Source organism: Aedes aegypti, chromosome 2 (assembly GCF_002204515.2).
Source record: "Aedes aegypti strain LVP_AGWG chromosome 2, AaegL5.0 Primary Assembly, whole genome shotgun sequence".
Classification (NCBI taxonomy): Eukaryota; Metazoa; Arthropoda; class Insecta; order Diptera; family Culicidae; genus Aedes; species Aedes aegypti.
In genome coordinates this window covers 181186178-181206027 of record NC_035108.1, presented here as the reverse complement: position 1 = coordinate 181206027, position 19850 = coordinate 181186178, and the positions used below count along the sequence as shown (strand labels likewise).

At 38.6% G+C, this 19850-nt stretch overlaps 1 protein-coding gene across 1 annotated transcript in view; it reads right to left on the bottom strand.

Annotated features, from left to right (window-relative positions):
- LOC5572107 (tyrosine-protein kinase Dnt) overlaps window positions 1-19850 on the bottom strand; it is a 320019-nt gene that overhangs the window by 228894 nt on the left and 71275 nt on the right. The window contains exon 3 of the mRNA XM_021843333.1: window positions 15281-15408. Within this exon, the coding sequence (XP_021699025.1) occupies window positions 15281-15408 (128 nt within the window). The remainder of the gene's footprint in view (window positions 1-15280; window positions 15409-19850) is intronic.

Sequence of the window (19850 nt, the reverse complement as noted above, 5' to 3'; positions counted from 1 at the left end):
TGCGTTAAGTGAAGCTGAAAGTGAATTGTGGCTGATCACTCGAGGATGAAGGATCAATTGGTGAGCTCGTTTCATGCAGAAACTAATAATTACAACAAATTCATTTTATAAAACATCATGATAGACTTCCCAACGGAAGGTGAAACAAACCTCGAAACGTTGGAAAGTAGATGAAAAAGGCGTTTTAGCTGCTTCACTAGACTGAGAGAGCCGAAAACTGTTGAAAAATATGTTTATATGATTTTACAGACATATCATGATTAGTTTAGTTCGTTATTCTTTACTCAATGCAACTAAATTGTCTACGGAAATGTATAAACAAAAATAAATGTATCATGGGTTAGTCCCCAAACCTGTTAATCTAATTGTTTCTTTGGGTCTTTTTGAGGCTTACCATGTCAAAATAGGTAAATTTAATCCGTGGTCATTATTACGCTGATTTTGAAAGGCTCGATATTGGCAACAAACCATTTTTTAGAATGTTGCCAAAATCGAACAGAATCTATCCCTGTAGCAAAATTTATAAAGTCCCTTTTAATAATATTGTTGAAAAAACAAATATTTAGAGAAATCTCTAAAACATGATCGCTACAAATTCTTTTGACTAGTTCATCCTACATTTTCTTTGAGAATATTTCAGGAATTCGTTCGCCATGTCACGTATATTCTTATACATATTTTTGATTACCTTCACGCAATTGACTAGAGCTGAGTAAAATTTTATTTCTAGTATATCAGTTAATCTGATGGCAGAAGTCCTTCAAATTCAATCAATAAAGAAATTTGAAAATGTCTTTCAAAATCATATGTTGAACTCCTATCAAGAAAGGGGTCACTCTACGCACTGTGCCAGGCGCTACTTGGGCACATCTAGGCGCACTTCCATAAACGTACCATAAACAAACCTTGGCGCTCTAAAGGCACAGCATGAAAAAATATGCGCCAACGAAGTGTGTAGAGCAGTGGTCACCAAACTGCGGCCCGCGGGCCGCATGCGGCCCTCGAGAAGGTTTTGTGCGGCCCGCGAATGGATTTTGAATGTTAATGTGATGCGGCCCGAATGTTATAATTTTTATTCATGCTGGTGTTTAATCCTTTGCTCTTGCAACTTAGTTCTTGGAAAGTCAGTCATTGAAATCATGTAAAATGTTTCTGCGTTCATGCATCTTCATGGCATAAGGAGTAATATGAAATTGACTTTGACTCATTCAAAGGTTCAAAGTTTCTGAAAAACCTGATTTTTCTTTTAGAATTTTGAAGGCACGGCTAAGGGCCTGCAAAAAGTCTTTAAGGGCCGATTTCTTCACCTTCGCTTAAGCCGTAAACCACGTTTACCCATACGATTAAACCAGGTTTAAGGCCTAAGCGGTGGTGAAGAAACCACTTATAAGTCTCTAAAAATCTCTCTTCTGAACATATTTAAGTTTACAAAATTGAACCAGGATCTTGGTCTTGCAGAGGTGTCCGCAGAATGCTGATTTTTTTAAATTTTGACTTCAAAAATGTTTCCTTTTTCTGAAAAACTTTGAAAATTATGTTATTCGATTTTTTTTACTATGGATTGCTTTCTGAATTGTCCCTTGGAACGCAGTTCCACTGCTTTTGTGTTCTGTAACTCGATACCTCCCTAACTCGATGGTCCCTTCAATATCGAGTAAGGGAGAGATGACCTATGTTAAACTTTGATATGAATCGATCCATAAACAAATAGATAAAAACCTCTAAAGTAGACCATTTTATATTATGAATCGAAAAAGTTTCAATTGCATTGTCCAATACGGTAGGAGACATATTGATCGTATTTGAGTTGAGTATATTAATAAAGCTCTGTTTCTAGCTTTAAAAAAGTTTTTCAATGTGAGTTTTTTCGTCATGAATTCTTTTGTATTAGCTAACATAGTATATTAAAAACATGGCATTTTTTTCTGTCACTTAAATTTTTGCTTCCAAACCCCTTTGCTTTGATCATAAAGTTCCCAGAAATGTATTATCCGTTTTCATAGAAATAGTGATTTAAAGTGAGCTGTTAAAATTAATCATTATAAATCTTGCGGCCCGCGACTGATTTTGAAAGAGTTAAGATGGCCCGCGTAATCGGTTAGGCTGAGGACCACTGGTGTAGAGTGACCACTAGCATGGGACACGGTTATATGAAAAATTTAGATTCTCGCTCCAGTCCACTTTTTGGATTGCATTTAGGTCCCATACCAACTGTGCAAAATTTCAGCTCGATCGGAGAAACTATATTTTACCGCCAGCCGTTCCAAGTTTGTATGGGATTTACTATGGGAAAACTTACTTTTGTAAAGAAAAATCGCCAGAGGTCGCCCATTGACCTCTATAAAAATTCTGAACACAGATCTCGATAGGTATATCTACGATGAACAACATTGTCGAAGACCGCAAAGCAATCCGATGCTTGTGAAAAAAGCATGCTCATGCTCATAATGATCAGTGATCCTCACGGAAATGTCTCCTACTGGATGCCCACGTTTTGGTTTTGCATATGCTGCCGTCGTTAGTTGTTCTTCATTGCAGTGAAAATTATATTGAAATCTAGCAAATATTTTTCATTTCATTACACTGCGGAACACGTTTTTGTCTCAAGCACCAAAATAACGCTATTTGTTAAATTAAGGATTGCTGAGTCTATTGCCGTTTTCAGAAATATCATGGCACGTCTATTGTCACGACGTCAATTTGATCCTTGAGACACGCAAAAATGTCATTTTTGTTACGCTGTGTTGTAAACCCACAAAGAAAAACGTTTTTTTTTTGTGTCAACAAAACAGATTTTCTATACCCGTAGCTTACTTTGTTTCAACCATAATCTTATTTATAGTGTATGCAAGAAATGTCAGTGAGAAGTGATTCAAAAATTAAAACATGCTAGCGTAAAAAGCTGGATATCTCTACGAAGAAGTTCTGCTTCCGCGTCCAGGTCCTGTCTCCTCGTCCAGGTCCTGTCTCCTCGTCGAGGATCTGTTTCCTTATGGTAACTCTTCGAACAAGCCTTAGCATCTTGTAAAGATTTCAGGAGTGTCCATTTCAAGTATCTGGACAGAAACTTTATATTATGTTATGGCGAGATGCTGAATTCCCGTAACGCGGGTAGATCACCTTTTCGAGGTGCGTTACGAGGTAAGACCTACCATATTGTACTTTTGTTGTATCAGTTCTTGTTGATACTGATAAGTTATGGTCGGAAAAGTATAAGAGATTAACAAGTCACTAAGACCCACTTATTTGTCCTAGATGATAAAGAGGTCGAAGTGGAAAAATGACTCAATTAGAATATGAGGCTGGTTTCAATTCATAAGACAAGTTCTTTCCAAAATCAAGTGCTTAGGTTTGAATACCTAGGAGATAAACAATTCGGAATCAGTGGCCTAGTAGACCTCCTACATTCTAAACAAGCATTCCTTGTTTCAAGAAATCTAAATGTCTTATGCGATGAAACCTGTTCAAGCTACAGAAAACAACTTTGAAACTTATAAGTAGAGGCAATAACTTGATACGCAAGAGTACCGATGCATGGTCAAAATCGGTATCATTCAACCAGCATAGTGGCCGAGCCTGATTAAGGGGCCTATTTTGTAAATCGAGCAGATTCATGTGACTCGTCTGTATTCATTGTCGATCAAAGCAAGCATGCATATTTCAGATGTCACCCGTCGACTCCCATAGTAATCCAGTCACATAGAGTGACAACTGTCGAAAAACTCGAGTGACAGAGCTGAGTCGAGCGAATTTTTCGGTTGACAGTGACACCAGTCATTTTGATCGACTCGACTTATAAAATACACCCCTAAGAGGTGCGCTTCTAAGAGTGTAATGGTGACAAACTGTTCAAAATGTGGCTCTATGCAAAATGGTGAAGAATGGTAATTGTATAAAAAACGAGACTATTTCATTATTTCTCAATAGTAATGGAATAGAATGACATGCACTAAATAAAGGACACGGGTATACCACAAAAGATCACAGAAAACTGTTTGCAGCGGTTCATCCCGAACAGAAACAGAAGAAGGCGGGATGCTGTTGGATAAACAAAATGTATTTCGTGCTATACACCCGTATGTGACCAGAATCTCATTTTGGTCCATATTATGTCAGCTGTGGTGTTCAGGATGAAAAATCATGAATTATTAGCCGTTGCACGATATGAGTGCACTCTTTAAAATAATGAAAATCACTGCGGACGTAATTCACATTATGACTGAATGACGCATGATGTAAGTGATGAAATGACGTAAAAATGTGTTCTGAAAGATGTATTAAACGGAAAATGTAATTTTACATGATGAAGGACATGAAAACGATGTCACTATGATTGACATTTACCGCATCAGACACCATCGTATTTGAAATGAGACACAAATTCACGTCATTTGGCTCGCTTCTTTTATATGCATCCAAAAGACGTAAAATCACATGATTTTTTTTGGAGTGTGTGGCTAGGATTACAAAAGTGTCCCCCTGAGGCCCTGTCGGAACCGATTCCGGTGTATCCGGATATGGTCATAAACTCATATTTGTCCATGGCATTATATCTTTGATGTTCGAGATAAAAAATCATGAAATTTGAGCCGTCGCACGGTACTATTTTCAATTATCAGAAAATGTGCTCTTTGGGTTCATTCAGGAACCGGTCGCGGTGCCAGGTGACCGGATGTCTGAAATAGCCACACTCTTAAAAAATATTAATTTTACCGGCAACTGAATCGTAAAAGCACCTAAATATTTCGTGACTCAATCCTCGATATGACATAATTTTATGTTTCTTTTGATGTATTATAATGCCACGATTATCAAGCATAATAATACATTCGATTGCACATACAAAAACAGCTTATCCCACAATAAAGCATAAATGAAGAGTAAGACATGTCGCAAGATTTGAATTCAAGTTTCAAAAGCTGTAAAATTACATGATATTCACTTTGCTTGAGCAGGCACACGACCGCTGGGCGCTGACAGTTGAGTTCAGTTTTTTCACAGAAAAGATGCAAAGCGAAATGCGATCCGCCGGAAAGTCGTTCTTTTAGTGTTTTACATAATATTCTCGTGAATTGTTGATACAATTATTCGTGTTATTGTTCGCCCAGTTTGATTTCGCAAAATCTTTGTTACTATAGGTGCGCGAGTGATTTTCATCCAACCCTCCAGATGAAATGCTGGTGTGTGATGATGTCAAGTGAATATATGAGCTGGATTTGGAGTGCGTACAGAATAAGTGGAGGTGGTAGCAAGCAAGATTTACCATAATTTTTCGTGAGTCAGTGAAAAGTGAAAGAGATCTTCTTACAAATCTGTCCAATTGTCAAACATAATGATGATGTTTGCGCAGATCAGATCAAATTGATTGTTTGGTCACTAGTCCGACCACCGCTCTCATTGCATGCATTTTGGTATTTCTGCCGTGAAATTTATGGGACTACACATGCAATTCGTGCACGAGTAACGCAAGCAAATTCAACATGTTGGGATCGCTCTAACTGGTAAGTAATAGTGATGTTCAATGGCTGCTCAGTGCAATAAAATCAAGCGCGTTTATTAAGTAAATTATGTGACAACAAAACCTCTAGAGCGAATGCACGTCGTGATGTAAAAGTAAGTTTGAAACCTTACTTCTATGTCACGGCGTGTATTTTTTTTTGGTTTTTCTGTGTCATGTAATTTTAAGAACAGACGTAAAATACAGTCAAAAGGTTCGCTTCTTTTATGTGCATCTAACCGAACTTAATTTTACATGATATTTTCCAAGTGTGCAGAATCAATGAGAAACAATGTTATTCGACCTTGTGACAGCTTTTTACCCGCACTTTAAACACTAAAGTTGTTGACAAGATCGATCCAGATATTTTTGGATAGTTGAGCATGTTGGACCTATGTCCTGCTTTTACGCGTATTGTCCTTAGAAGCACTTCCACAGTTATTAACTGATAGCATTCTTCGCTATTTGACCATTTTTGAATTTGTATATCGTGTGGGAAGAACAACAATACTTCATTCCCTGGAATGTTGAGAAAATGTCCAACCCGAAAATATCCTTGACTAGTTTAATTTGAACTCATGACGGCTATTTGTTTTAAAAAGTGAATATAATAGAACAGTTTTCCTTAATTTGGTTAACTCGCGACACGTAGAAAACTATACGCGACACAAAACGAACAAACGCCAATAAGCCAGCGTGGAACTCAGGGCTTTCGACGGTTCGGAATTAAATTTACTGAACAAATATTTGCTTGAACAAGGCGTATACTCTTTCTGCATAATGACCAAAACCGTGGATCCACCGTGGTTGAAGCTATCAACACGCTTGGTATACGTCGGAAAAGCACAGCGTTTCCGTAATGAAACATTCGATATGACGGTGGTGCGACACAGCAACAGTTGCAGCAGGTGGAAGAATGAAAATGAAACAATGCTAAATCAACATCCCGGCACTAATTTGACCTTTCCAGGGCAACAAAATTAACAAGCATTTAAAGACGGAAACACTCTCTGTTTTATCAAAAATTAATCAATCAAATGATAACAAAATTGGTTTATTGGTGGCTCTCTAATTTTAAAGTGTTTGGTTCCAATTGTTCTTAGATTTTTTGTTATTTAGTATGCATTATAGTCAACTCTCCATAACCCGATATTGGAGGGACCATCGAGTTAGAGAGGTATCGAGTAATAGAAAACAGAACTAATAAAAAGGCGATCCAAGAGACCATTGATTAATAATTTAATTTAAAAAATATCCACAATAATATAAATTATTGTGGATGAACATCATGTTTCTAAATGCTATTTTAAAATTTTCAACTGCTGGTTCACAGCCAAGTATTGCTTATTTCGAAACAAATTATTGATTGTTTTTTTGAATAAACTAGTAATGGTTGTCCTTTTCCTAGGACACGATAATATTTTTACCGTTCTATTCAGGGTGTGAGCATGCCGTGCGTCGTCCATGCCATCACATCGGAGATTCTAGGAATGTGTTCTATGCCAGGCATAACCGCCAACCGTTCAACTCCTAGTCCACGAACTGTTGATGATACTGGCGTGTTGGTTAACCCACATTGGCTACGAGTACACATTTGTTGAGGTTGGAGATCGAGAGGAAACCTAAACGATTTTAATTGTACGATACCAAAGTGGTGTTATGCCGGAAATGCTGTTTGTGAAGCTTTCCAAACGAGACTCGTATCGGAAAGCATGAAATATTAATGTAAGAACTATAAATATGATATTTTTGTGCACTGTGCGTGGACGAATGTTTTTTAAAACAAATGATTTGATAGATTTATTTTAATAGAAGTCCCGGTCTTATATGATACTTTCAGTTTCCCAATGTTTCGTAATGTGGATTTCCGGAAGCATGTCTCACGTAACATAGTTTTAGCGTGATTTCAGCGAAGATGAACAATCATAATAGTTGTGGGCATGGAAAAACTAAACGATACGCCATGTTTTATGATCGGTGTATAAACAATCAAGATATGTAAGGAATAACTCTTCGAGCTGTTAGGGATTTAGTGCTATTCTATTTAATTCCACTAGATATACGGAGGATATAAGGATACGACAGATACGCGTATTTCGATCTCAACTGAAATGCCATCTTCAGTGTTGTGTACAAGACTCGACTACAAGTCGAGGATACAAACTCTAGTGGTACTAAATGGTATAGTACTAAATTCGATTTGTCGATTATTTAGTCAAGATATGACCAGATTCCCAGAATCGGTGCCGGTGAAGTCAGTATAACTTAGCCACTCAAAGTACATCATACAATCGTTATTCGTCCTTAATAGATCGAAAATAATTCCTTAATCGATTGGGTCACTCATGACAACATGAGATACTAACATCTCTCCATTATTGGTTTTGCCCCACGCTTATTCAGCTGTTGTGCATTTGGTCCTCCAACATACCTCACTGCGCTTCGCGTCTTCGTGTGCCAACCATATCCAAAGCGAACAGGCATTGTTTGGCATACTTGCAACATGTCCTTTCCATCGGATACTATGCCTAATTTAACGTTCATTGACACACGAGCCATAATTTCTTCAAATTTATCCGCCTGCATTCGTACAACACGTATGACATTTATCGTTCGTTGAAGATAACGAGCCATGAACAAAAACAAGACAGACACAGGTTTGCCACCGATTACTATGTGTCAACATTTGTAACATTCGCTGACCCATTCTCATTCTGATCACGAAACAGTGGCGATTATTTTTTTTTCTGTGCTGTGTTTGCAACCAAACGTGTTTTCAATGGTCCAATAGATTATAATTAGGTTGTTAAAGGCTGCATAACCAGAAAATATGAATGTTATTACCGTAATCCGATGTAACATTGATCATTTTTTTTAGTTTTTCTTAAATTTATCATTTCACAATACAAATGTTACAAGTTTCATATTTTTAAAACAAGTACTGGCACCCACCGCTCCTAGCTATGTACTTTATTTTATTTTTCGAAAGATTTAAACATGTTTAAATAAATGTTTTAAGTGATTTTTTGATTCAGCTGATACGGGGTAACATTGATCACCCAAGTAAACAACGTTCGCTTATATTGGAAATGTCGTTACTTACTAAAATCAGGGCCCCTGAAGCCGAATATGAAGACCAAACTCTTACAAGTCATTTACTTTTTGAGTTATTTCAAAATTAAAAACACATTGAACCGCGTAATACGCCTAAAAGTAGGCAATTTCCTCAGGAAATTCTACATTCGTAATAGTATTTAGTTAATGTTGCCTAAATGAATAAACTTATGAAAGATTTGACAACGGAATCGTTTTCGGCGATGCCATTTTTAGTAACACCCGCATTTTCCTTGATCACATCGTCTGCAGAACTCATGTGAGACATGAATTTTCGGTAGTGTCAGTGAAAATGATAGAAATCATTGTTTCAAAAAGTTGACAAATTTGCGCATGAACTTAACGCAATTTTTGCAAAAACCTTAATTAACATTAGCTTATGAATATACGAAAGAGGGGCACCATTCATGGTTCGAAAATGCTTCATCAATAAATCTTTATTTGAACGTTTAACAAGATGAGTCATCCCGATCAATGTTACCCCGCTGATCAATGTTACCCCGGATTACGGTACCAACTTTATGCAAAACATAAATCACCCGAATGGCTCGATACTGTTTCAGTCTGTGAGAGTTGCTGCTCTTGAACGCTCTCGTACCACGTACCATACGAGAGAGTGAATGTTTACATTCATAGGGCTCTCGGAATGCGATGTGCTCGAAATGTTATGGTTCGCGAACTGTTACACTCTCCGAATATGGTTCGATCGGATCAAAATCCATAACTGGTGAACCATGTCACACTCGGCTCCACATACTAGTATGTACTTTGTCTTTCACGCATTTTATCACCAGTTTGACTTTTGTAGAGTCGCGTGTTATTTCTTATAGGTCTACAGGTCTAACACTCTTTATTTTTTTGGTCGAAAAATGTCTATATTAGACACGAAGCCAACAAATTTAATGGATCTCTTGAAAATAGTACCCCAGTACTAACTAGTACATTCTTCGCATAAAAGCTTCTATCATTATATTGAACTACAGGCACGGAAGTCCATCAACCTATTGTAATCCCCAGAGGGATTCAAATCAACTGGAATGTTCGTCTGAAAGCTACTCACAATTTGGCACACATTACATCGTCGATCTTATTAGTCAATTGAGATTTCTGGAAAATCTGTTTTCATCCATGATTTTCGGCAGCTCTACACGATCGATACTATCGTAAGTCGTCATGATGTCGATGGGAAAGTGATGCTGTGAGATCTGGTATTCTCAAAGTTTTTAAATGATTTATCGTGTAGTAAATATCTGTTCCGTTGTTGATGGGTGATCAACAAAGCCGGATTGATAAATTTCCACGAAATAGTTTACTACTTTACTACAGATGACAGACGATGAAAGATGATTAAGGATAAACCTTCATACGCCGCATTTGAAATGATGATCGATTGGAAGTTCTCACAATCCAACTTGGCGTATTTCTTGCAAATGTGACATATTACTCCTTACATCCAGCCTTTTTGCGGCGCGTTTCTTGAGATCAGCACAGCTGTTCTATCTTTTCGCACTCCGCGCCATCCTGGCGGGACTTTTTTCTCGAAAGAGATTGGCGTTGTGGTCTATGAACATTCCACATCATTCCAGGTCCCTGGTAACAGCATGACCTCCCGCACTGAATTTTTCGACTCCAGAATCTGCCTACATTCCTTTTCAAACCAATCGTTCTATCGAATCCGTCCCACGTATCCGATGTTGCTCTCAACTGCATCGTTGATGGCTGCGTTCACTGTACTCCTCAAAAGAAGCTTCATTGAGCCCACCCTTTTCCGCGCAGTTTTACCATCATCAGATAGTGGTCAGCCAAGTGTCGCCCAACAATCAAAACGTGGTCGATTTGCGATTCGGTCTACAGTGGTTGTCTCTAGGTGTATCAGTTCGGAAGGCTGTACTAACAACAATGTGCTTGGAAACGACAATCCATCAGTCGTACGCTGTTCTCTCTCGTTATATGGTGGGCGCGGAACTTTCTAAAAATCAGTCTGAACTCCTGGCCAACCTGAGCGTTTAGATCTCCTATGATATTGACGTCTTGGCTTGATTAGCTGATTAATCAACACTTCCAAAATGGAAGCTTCTTCTTTCTGGCGTTACGTCCCAACTGGGACAGAGCCTACTTCTCAGCTTAATGTTCTTATGAGCACTTCCACAGTTATTAAATGAGAGCTTACTATGCCAATGACCATTTTTGCATGCGTATATCGTGTGGCAGGTACGATGATACTTTATGCCCTGGGAAGTCGAGAACATTTCCAACCCGAGAAGATCCTCGACCGGTGGGATTCGAACCCACGACCCTCAGCTTGGTCTTGCTGAATAGCTGCGCGTTCACCGCTACGGCTATCTGGGCTCCACAATAAGGAAGCTGTATATATTTATTATGCAAGAGTTGTAGAACCGGTCTATAATCCTCAGCTTGTATATTCTTTTGTTGATCGATCACCACTCGTTCACGCACCTCTGCATATCCGCCATTTCTATAAAAGCTTCCAAAACAATCCCTGCGACGCTATAATGCAGAATCATTGGCTCTTCAGCACATCGGCAAGTTGAGGTTGAGAGATCAACAGTTCCACGTTTCTAGCTTCTAAGAGCTATCTCTATCTCTCGCTGTGGCCTTCGCCGATGGTTTTGGTCAGGATTTTCTCGTTATTATTTATTCATTTGGTTTAACATCAATTAGCTTAATAAAACTTCGCCAACAATATTTCGCCTATTGACTCGGTGCATGAACGCCTCTCCTCATGTCCTAGCGCACCTTATCAATCCACCTTGCTCGCTGCACCATACGCCTTTTTTGTTCCGATCAGATTCGTTGCGAACACTATTTTTGTGGGGCTGTTATTCGGAAGAAGCTTTAATTCATCCTTCGCTACCCCACAACGCTCTCCTGTACTTACGCCGCCCAAGATCGTTCTTTGCACTCGGCATTAAGAAACTCCAAGTTCTCCTTGAGCATAGTCAATAGTCGAGATTCAATCGCGTAACAATATATTGGGCATCCATTCTTATTAACCGTGAAGTCAACTTAACAGTGTATAAAGTTATGGTACATCAGACCCTTTCAGCAACTGACACGCCATCTCGAAGAAAGAGTTGGGACATCTGAAGCTTTTTCAGTAAAGTTCATATTCAAATGTTTCCAGTTTCCGTGAGCACCTCCACAGATCTCATTTAGTTGATCATAAAGCAGATCAAGTGCCCTTTTAAACTTATCGCGTAGATTTGTTTATATCCGATTTGCTGCGATCTTGTGAAAAAACTATAAAAGTACTTTGAGATGAGATGAGATCGCGATGTACCGTTAGCGTAAAGCAGATTGAGATGGGGTGAGAATAAATTGCGTTCCTATCAAAATAGATACGAATTTATAGCTTTACATAAAACTTTCCGGCAAGGTGTCCATTATTCTCGTGCGATTCGTCAGCTTAATAGTTCGGTGTGGAAATCTCAAACAGAAAATTATAGTACAGTAAAAGAGATTCGAATTATTCGATCATACTGTTATTTCACATATATCATTTAAATAAGCTTACATTTAGTGCAGGTGAAAAGCTTTCTATTTTATAGTGCTCCAAAATTATAACAGAAGTTTAGTTTCAGGAAAAGTTGCGTTAGTCAATATCTTGCACTATTGAAACAACCGTCACAAGTGTGAAAAATTGTGGTTGAATTAAGGTAAGACGAAGAATTATGTGCTAGTATTGTGCTCAATTTAGTATTTGTAAATTCGCTTAACCAGGTATTTCCCGCTGGCCATCGTGGGTGTTTATGTGTGGTGGATTTTCATCCGACCGAATTCGACACGCACACGTTCCCCGATTGCGATTGAACCAGTCTAGTGCCACAATGTACACCGTCTTAAAGCTTTCCCTTGTCCGTTACGTCACTTGACTGTTGTCAAATTATCGTACGAAAGGCAAACGCTTGCCTCTGAAAGCTTCGTGTACGCCATCTACACACGAGTAGCAGCAACGCCATCATCGCCTGCGGAGAGGGCGATCATATGCGCACCCGCCATTTGCTGATGGTCGACGGTAGCCCAATGTGAGTACGTTACCTACCAGTGAAGCTTTTCACGGTTCGGTCAATACGCATGCGCATGCTCGTAGAACACATGAGACGGTTTTTCGGTGTTTAAGGGATAAATTCAACCCGCCCTAGAAAAGAGCCTATGCCGGGCCTTTAACAGCCTCAGAAGTCTCACCTTCGGTGAGTGGCGCATAGGCTGCAGTTGGTCACGTACCTGTAGCATTCGTTACAATCGAATTGAAATGATCACTCGAGATCTTCACGCCGTTTTTTACACCATCCTTTGTTGCTCTAATCAAACTTGTGAGCTTCCCGGGAAAGATGTTTGCGTCCATGATTTTTCATAGCTCTACACGGACAATACTTGAAATCCTGAAATCGAAGAACAGGTTGAGCGTAGGGACCTGGAACTCAATGACATTTCTAGAGCATTGGGATAAGGGTCTTCTTCTTGGCATTATGTCCCCACTGGGACAGAGCCTGCTTCTCAGCTTAGTGTTCTTATGGGCACTTCCACAGTTATTAACTGAGTGCTTTTTTTTGGCAAACTTGAGAGTAGGCGGTGCGCGAAAATTGATGGACGTATTTAATTTTGCTGTTGTCAATTCGTCTCGTAAAATATTGATTTGTTTCGGTTGTTTTACAACAAGAATGATTTTTTTATTTTCTTTATAAGTTCATTTGCAGTGCCCAGTGCAGTGCAGAACGAAAATTATTACTATTTATGTTAGTGTCGACTTAAATCATTAACATCCGGATCATTTTTATTGTTTAATGAGTTGCAGATAAACATTACGCGAATAACTAATGAGAATGAAAACTAAATAACATAATTTTTCCATCTTTTGATTGACAGCATCCATGATATTAAATTTCAAGACATTTAAACAACAATGCTTTGGGTCCATCGCTAGCTTTTCAGGTGAATCTTATGACCTTTTAACCCTCCCTATCTCCACCTCCGTATCACTTATGAGGGTGTCGCTGAGTCGGTGGCCTCTCGCTAAGTGAGTGCTACATCAACATTTCCTCCCCATATTCCTAGTTACGGTAAAGATGGGCGTGGTCGGGAATAGCGATATTCATGCTTTTGGTTGTCTTGTGTACGATTCAATCAAGGTTTACTCCCAAATTTTATTTCTGAAGGCAGTCTAGATGAGATTATAAAAAACAAACATGAATATTGCTAGTATCCAATCTAAGGAAGTATACCGTAACTACGCTAACGCTAACGCTAGAGCATTTTTTGCCAAACTTCTCATTTTCGTATTCGTATATCGTGTGGCAGGTACGACTATACCCTCTCTATAAATCCCTTTGGGAATAGAGTAGTGATTGTAAATAGTCTCCACACTCCAGTTTGTAACCTTTTTTGAAATTGGGCATATATGCCCGTGCTAAGCATAGCGCCCTACATCTCCGGGCCCATCTTGATGAGATCGGCCTCTACGCTTGTATTCTGAGTGAATTTCAGATGTTCATCGAAGAGCTGATCATTTCAGCTCGTGGAATGAAACCTTGACGGGCTACGTTAAGCTTCTGGTGGAACTTCCGCTTTATTGAGAACGGTACAGCAACTCCATCTCTTGGCATTACACCTCTTAGGGCCGATTTCTTCACCTTCGCTTAAGCCCACTTAAGCTTTACCCATACGATTAAACCAGTTTTAAGGCCTAAGCGGTGTTGGAGAAACCGCTTATTATAGGCGAAACTTTTTGTCCCAAAACAGGCGGGTTTACTGTTTCCACTTCAGTCTGTATGGTTCCACGTAGCATGCTGCAGCATTGCCCTGTATTCTGTCGTTCAACGCATATTTTTCCCGCGGTCCATAAGGTTTAAATAGAACATGGGACAAGTAGGCGTAGAACGGCAGTATTCTTCTCCTCCAAACTTCGTTCCAAGTATTCGACAGTGCTTTCGGCAGCACTGACTGTTCTCCAGCAGTCCACAAGAGGGCATCCTCATCCGGCAACGCTGCTTTAAGATGCTACACATGGCCACATCATACCGAGGTGGGCGTCGGTACTGAACATCGTTGATAACGGATAGTTTTAGGCGCAGTTTCACTATCATCAGATATTTGTCGGTATCAATTTTAGCATCACGATTGATTCTTGAGTCGGTTATAACGGAGAAGTGCCGTCCATCGATCAAAGCATAATCGATTTCAAATACTTTCTGCTGTGGTAATTTTCAGGTGTACTAATAAAAGGAGTTGTGCTTGAAATAGGTGCTACAAGTGGCCATATTCTCTCGTAACTCTAGAGAAATAAACTATAAAAAGTTCACTCGGGAAATCATATTAAGAATATTTAATACTTTTCAAGTGTCTTACTGATGCTCCACGGTATCAAAAAATATTATTGAAGTTGACAGTTGATTGAGAGTGTTCTGGAGCAAGTATTGAAGTACGTACTATAGTTGTTGTTCACTCCACTCCATTGCTATAAATATGTCACCCTTATCCAAACGGAAACATCACTCATGTGGCCAGTAGTACTGATATGACCAGCCCTACCCGTCCACCCTCCATACAAACTGATGACAGGACTCTCATCGAGCCCTTCTTTGTATGACAACCCATCATCATTCACATCCACCTCTCTATGTGGATGTCGCGGCAGGTAAATGCACTCACCGGATACGATGTTCGGCTCTGCCATGAGAACTGCAAATCGTCAGTGCCGGTCTTCATCGGAACCACGAAGCTGATGGCGTAGTCGTTAATGGCCCCATCCCGTACGTAGAACAGATCCGCTTCGATGCCTGCAAAAAAAAGAAATGCAACGATGAAAATAAAAATGAATATTTTAGTCCAAGAGTTGTCGTCGTTGGCCGGCTCCATACCACACCGGCTGCCGACGAGCATTCACGAGAGAAATACATTAAAAACAAATTTATCATGATAAAGTTGGGTGACGGGGTAAAATGGAAAATATTTGCTGGGGGTTGGGAGACGATGGCTCCATGAGCTTAGTCAGGATTACTGTCGGGAAGGGGAAAGGGCAAAGACCTGCAAAGCTCATTCACAAATTTCACGCAAAATGATCATTACTACTCCAAAATGTTTTTTTTATTAAGATCACCAAGAATTTTTATAAGATTTCGACCTTTCAATATATATTGTATTTCAAGGAATCAATCCAAGATTTTGTCAAATTGCATCTCACTGTTTCCTTCAAATATCCTTAGACATTTCTTTTGGTAATTTACCCGGATCTGTTAAATGGTTTCCATCGATATCAAATATAATAATTGACCCTTAAAGCAACGCCCCATGGCTACGCCCATAAATGGATCCTTTATTTCCCGGACGCTTTTTTCACCGAGCTGTTGCTGTGGCTCACTGAACTTTTGCCATCGGCGTGAGCGCCTCTGGACTGGAACGAGTTGAGCGAAGCGCGCGCAAAAGTTCAAAAGTAGACACGTTGTCAGCAAATATTTTCTCATTAGTTTTGAAGTTGGCCTATTCATTGGATCCGACTGGGTCGCGCCCGCCGCCGCTGCTAGTCGAACTGGGCGAAGTTTCGAGTGAATGTTTCCGATGAGGGCCCGAAAGTTTTTCCACTGAGAAGGCATAAGGAAAACAACAAACAGGCAAGTTATATGGGCGCAGCTTATAAGCTTCCGGTAGTTATTTAACATCGCTATTTGTTTTTCTTTCTTTAATGAGATACGATTACGGATTTGATGTTAATCAAACTTTGGATTGATTTCATTTGACATGGCAGAGAGTGATGTACTGAAGATATGCTTGTCTATTTGTTGTGAATGCCATTTCTCACCCATAAATAGGACACTTGAGACTGAATCTTGTGATTTTTATAACGCTATATGAACTCTTTGTGCATAGGGTGGCCCATAATATGACGAGGTTAGTGGTCTAATGGCTACCGCTTCTTGTTCATAAGCAAAAGGTCATCGATGCAATCCCAGGCCCGTCCCTTACCCCGTGCTTTGTAGTTGTATCTTTCACTTACTTCTATCTTCCACTATTAACTCTCAAACCCTCAACGTCTGAATTTTCATAAAAAATGAACTTTAAATAATCATAGCTTGGCCAGTTATCGATTTTCGATCTTTTAATCTCAAACAAACCGAATTCTCTTCAAGATTTATTGCGTTTGCTATGAACTGTGATGAATCAACTGTGGCAAATATATTAAGAGTGCTAGATAGAAGTAAGTGAAAGATACAACTACAAAGTACGAGGAAAGGGACGGGCCTGAGATTGAACCCATGACCTTCTGCTTATGAAGCAGAAGCGGTAGCCATTGGACGACCAACCTCGTCTTGGTACAGATCAAAAGCTTGTTCCTGAGACAAAGTTTTGACTTTCTTTTAATAAGTTGATGCAGACATTTTATACATTTGAATTGAAAGCCGTCAATGTGATTTTTGAAAGTTAAACTTTTATCAAGCTCGAGCCCTAGATACTTAACATCATCTGACCAATTTATTGGAACTGCCCTCATCGTGACAACATGTTTACTCGAAGATTTCGAATAAAGAGCTTTTGGTTTACGTGGGAATATTATTAGTTGAGTTTTCAAAGCATTAGGAGAAATCTTCCATGTTTACAAGTTTGAAGAAAAAATATCCAAACTTTTTTGCAATCTACTACAGATGACACGCAACTGAAAAAATCATCACTTTCCACTTCGTTGCATAAATAACTATTTTGTAATTACGTTGCTTATCAGTCTACTTTTTATCAACAAAATAAACCACATAACAGCCTACTTTTCCTATCAAATTAAACAGTGCTGAAAAGTAGCAGTTATAAGTTCTGTTTCGTTAGTAGCCAAATATGGAGAGTTCTGTTTCGAGAGCGGCCACTTTAGTGGGTATCTGGGGGTCTTTACACTATGCATTAAAGCTTTTGATTCTACATTTGTTGGACGACCCAAATCCAATGCAGATGAGGGAACCTGAGTTGGAATCGGGTCGTTTAGAAGTAGACTTAGTTTGCTCTCTAAAAATTCGGGATATTCATGTGACGATTCGTGTAGACAGTTAAGCATATGGAGAATAAATGAACAATGTAGCAGACAAATTGTATGCGACGTCCTACCTGAATTATCCTCATATGTAAAATATAGGTCAGCGATGCTGGCGTGAAAATTTGTGACATTCAACTAGCCTGTTCATGAATACCGTAATCCGGCGTAACATTGATCGGAATGACTCATCTAGTAAAAAGTTCGTATCGTCTTTTATTGATGGAACATTTCCAAATCAAGAATGATGCTTCTCTTTCTTATATTCATAAGCCAATGAAAGTGAAGATTTTTGCATGAATTGCGATAACCTTATGCGTAAATTTGTCAACTTTTCGAAACAATTATTTCATTAAGTAAGGATGACCCTACCGAACATTCATGTCTCACATAAGTACTGCAAACGATATGAGCATGGAAAATGTGGTTCTTACTAAAATGGCATTGCCGAAAATGATTCTGTTGTCAACAAAACTTTCATGAGTATGCTCAATTAGGCAATATTAACGAATTACTGTTAAGAATATAAAATTCCATTAGGAAATTGCCTACCTTTAGGCATATTCTGTGGTTCGAGGGTTTTTTAATTTCAAAATAACTTAAAAAGTAAATGACTTGTAAGCGTTTGGCCTTCATATTCGGCTTCGGGGGCCATGATTGAGGTAAGTAACGACATTTTCAATATTACCAAACATTGTTTACATAGGTGATCAATGTTACCCCATATCAGCTAAATCAAAAAATCGCTTAAAATTTGTTTTTAAACATGCTTCAATCTTCCAAAAAATAAAATACAGTACATAGTCACGAGCTATAGGTGGCAGTACTTGTTTTAAAAATAAAAAAAATGCGACATTTGCAGTTTCGAACGAAATATTTAAGAAATATTAAAAAAAAAATGATCAATGTTACCCCGGATTACGGTATCAATAAACATAAACTGCATCACAGCCTACCTGATTGAAACATGCGAAATTGTTACTACGCATGGGTCACGGCACAAAAATTATCAAGGCAGGCTCTTTACTGGTGTAAACATGTGACGTCACTCCTATTGTACCAAGGGTATGGGATATGGATTTTTTCCATGTCGATACGAAACGAAACGATACGCGGAATATCTTGCGCTGATAATGACGAAACGAAACGAAATTTAAAAATGTTTCGTGTAAATCGATACGAAATCAAATATCTCACGGATTTTTTCGAAACGAAACGAAATTTTTGAATTTGTTTCGCGGAATACACGTTTTAGTTCTTTTTTCTTGTCAAAAGCTGGAAATTTGACCATAGGCATAAAAAACGTATTTTTAAATCCTCTTCCATATGCTCAGAGGAATCCTTACATGTTTTGGTACCGTAAACCGGGGTAACTTTGATAATGCGGGTAACTTTGATAGTCCGAGACCCACAACATATTAAACGAAATAACGTAGTATCTGTCAATTAGTTTAGAAAAACGAATGCAAAAGTAAAGAGTATTAGTATGACACTTCATGTCAAAGCTATTTTCATTGGAATAAAGTGCATTTAAGGATTTATATGCAATTATTGAAAATTTACAAGATTTTAGCATTTTTGCAACGCTTACAAACAATCTGTTCTACAATCACTATTTGATAAAGTCATAATGACTAAGTCACTTATCCATGATAGCCTAGTTATAGTAGAACATGAATTCGGTCTCAAATCTATTAGCGAAAACCATTTTCATAATCTGGGACCATTTTTGTAATCTAAGTCAGATATTTCCATATAGCGTTAAACGCCTAGAGGTATGCAACGCCCTATAAATGTTCCGTAATTCATTCAATTTTGTTCGATTTATAGGTATCGTAATCCGGGGTAACATTGATCAGTTTTTAGGATATTTCTTAAATATTTCACTTGAAAATGCAAATGTTGCAAGTTTTATATTTTTAAAACAAGTACTACCATCAATAGCTTGTGACCATATACTGCATTTTGTTTCTTGAAAGATTTAAGCATGTTTATAAAAATGTTTTAGGCGATTTTTTGATTATCAGCTATGGGGTAACATTGATCACTTATGTAAACAACGTTCGGTAATATTAAAATTGTCGTTACTTACTTAAATCATGACTTCTGAAGCCGAATATGATGTCCAAATGCTTACAAGTCATTCACTTTTTGGGTTATTTTAAAATTTAAAACCCCTCGAACCGCGTAATACGCCTAAAGGTAGGC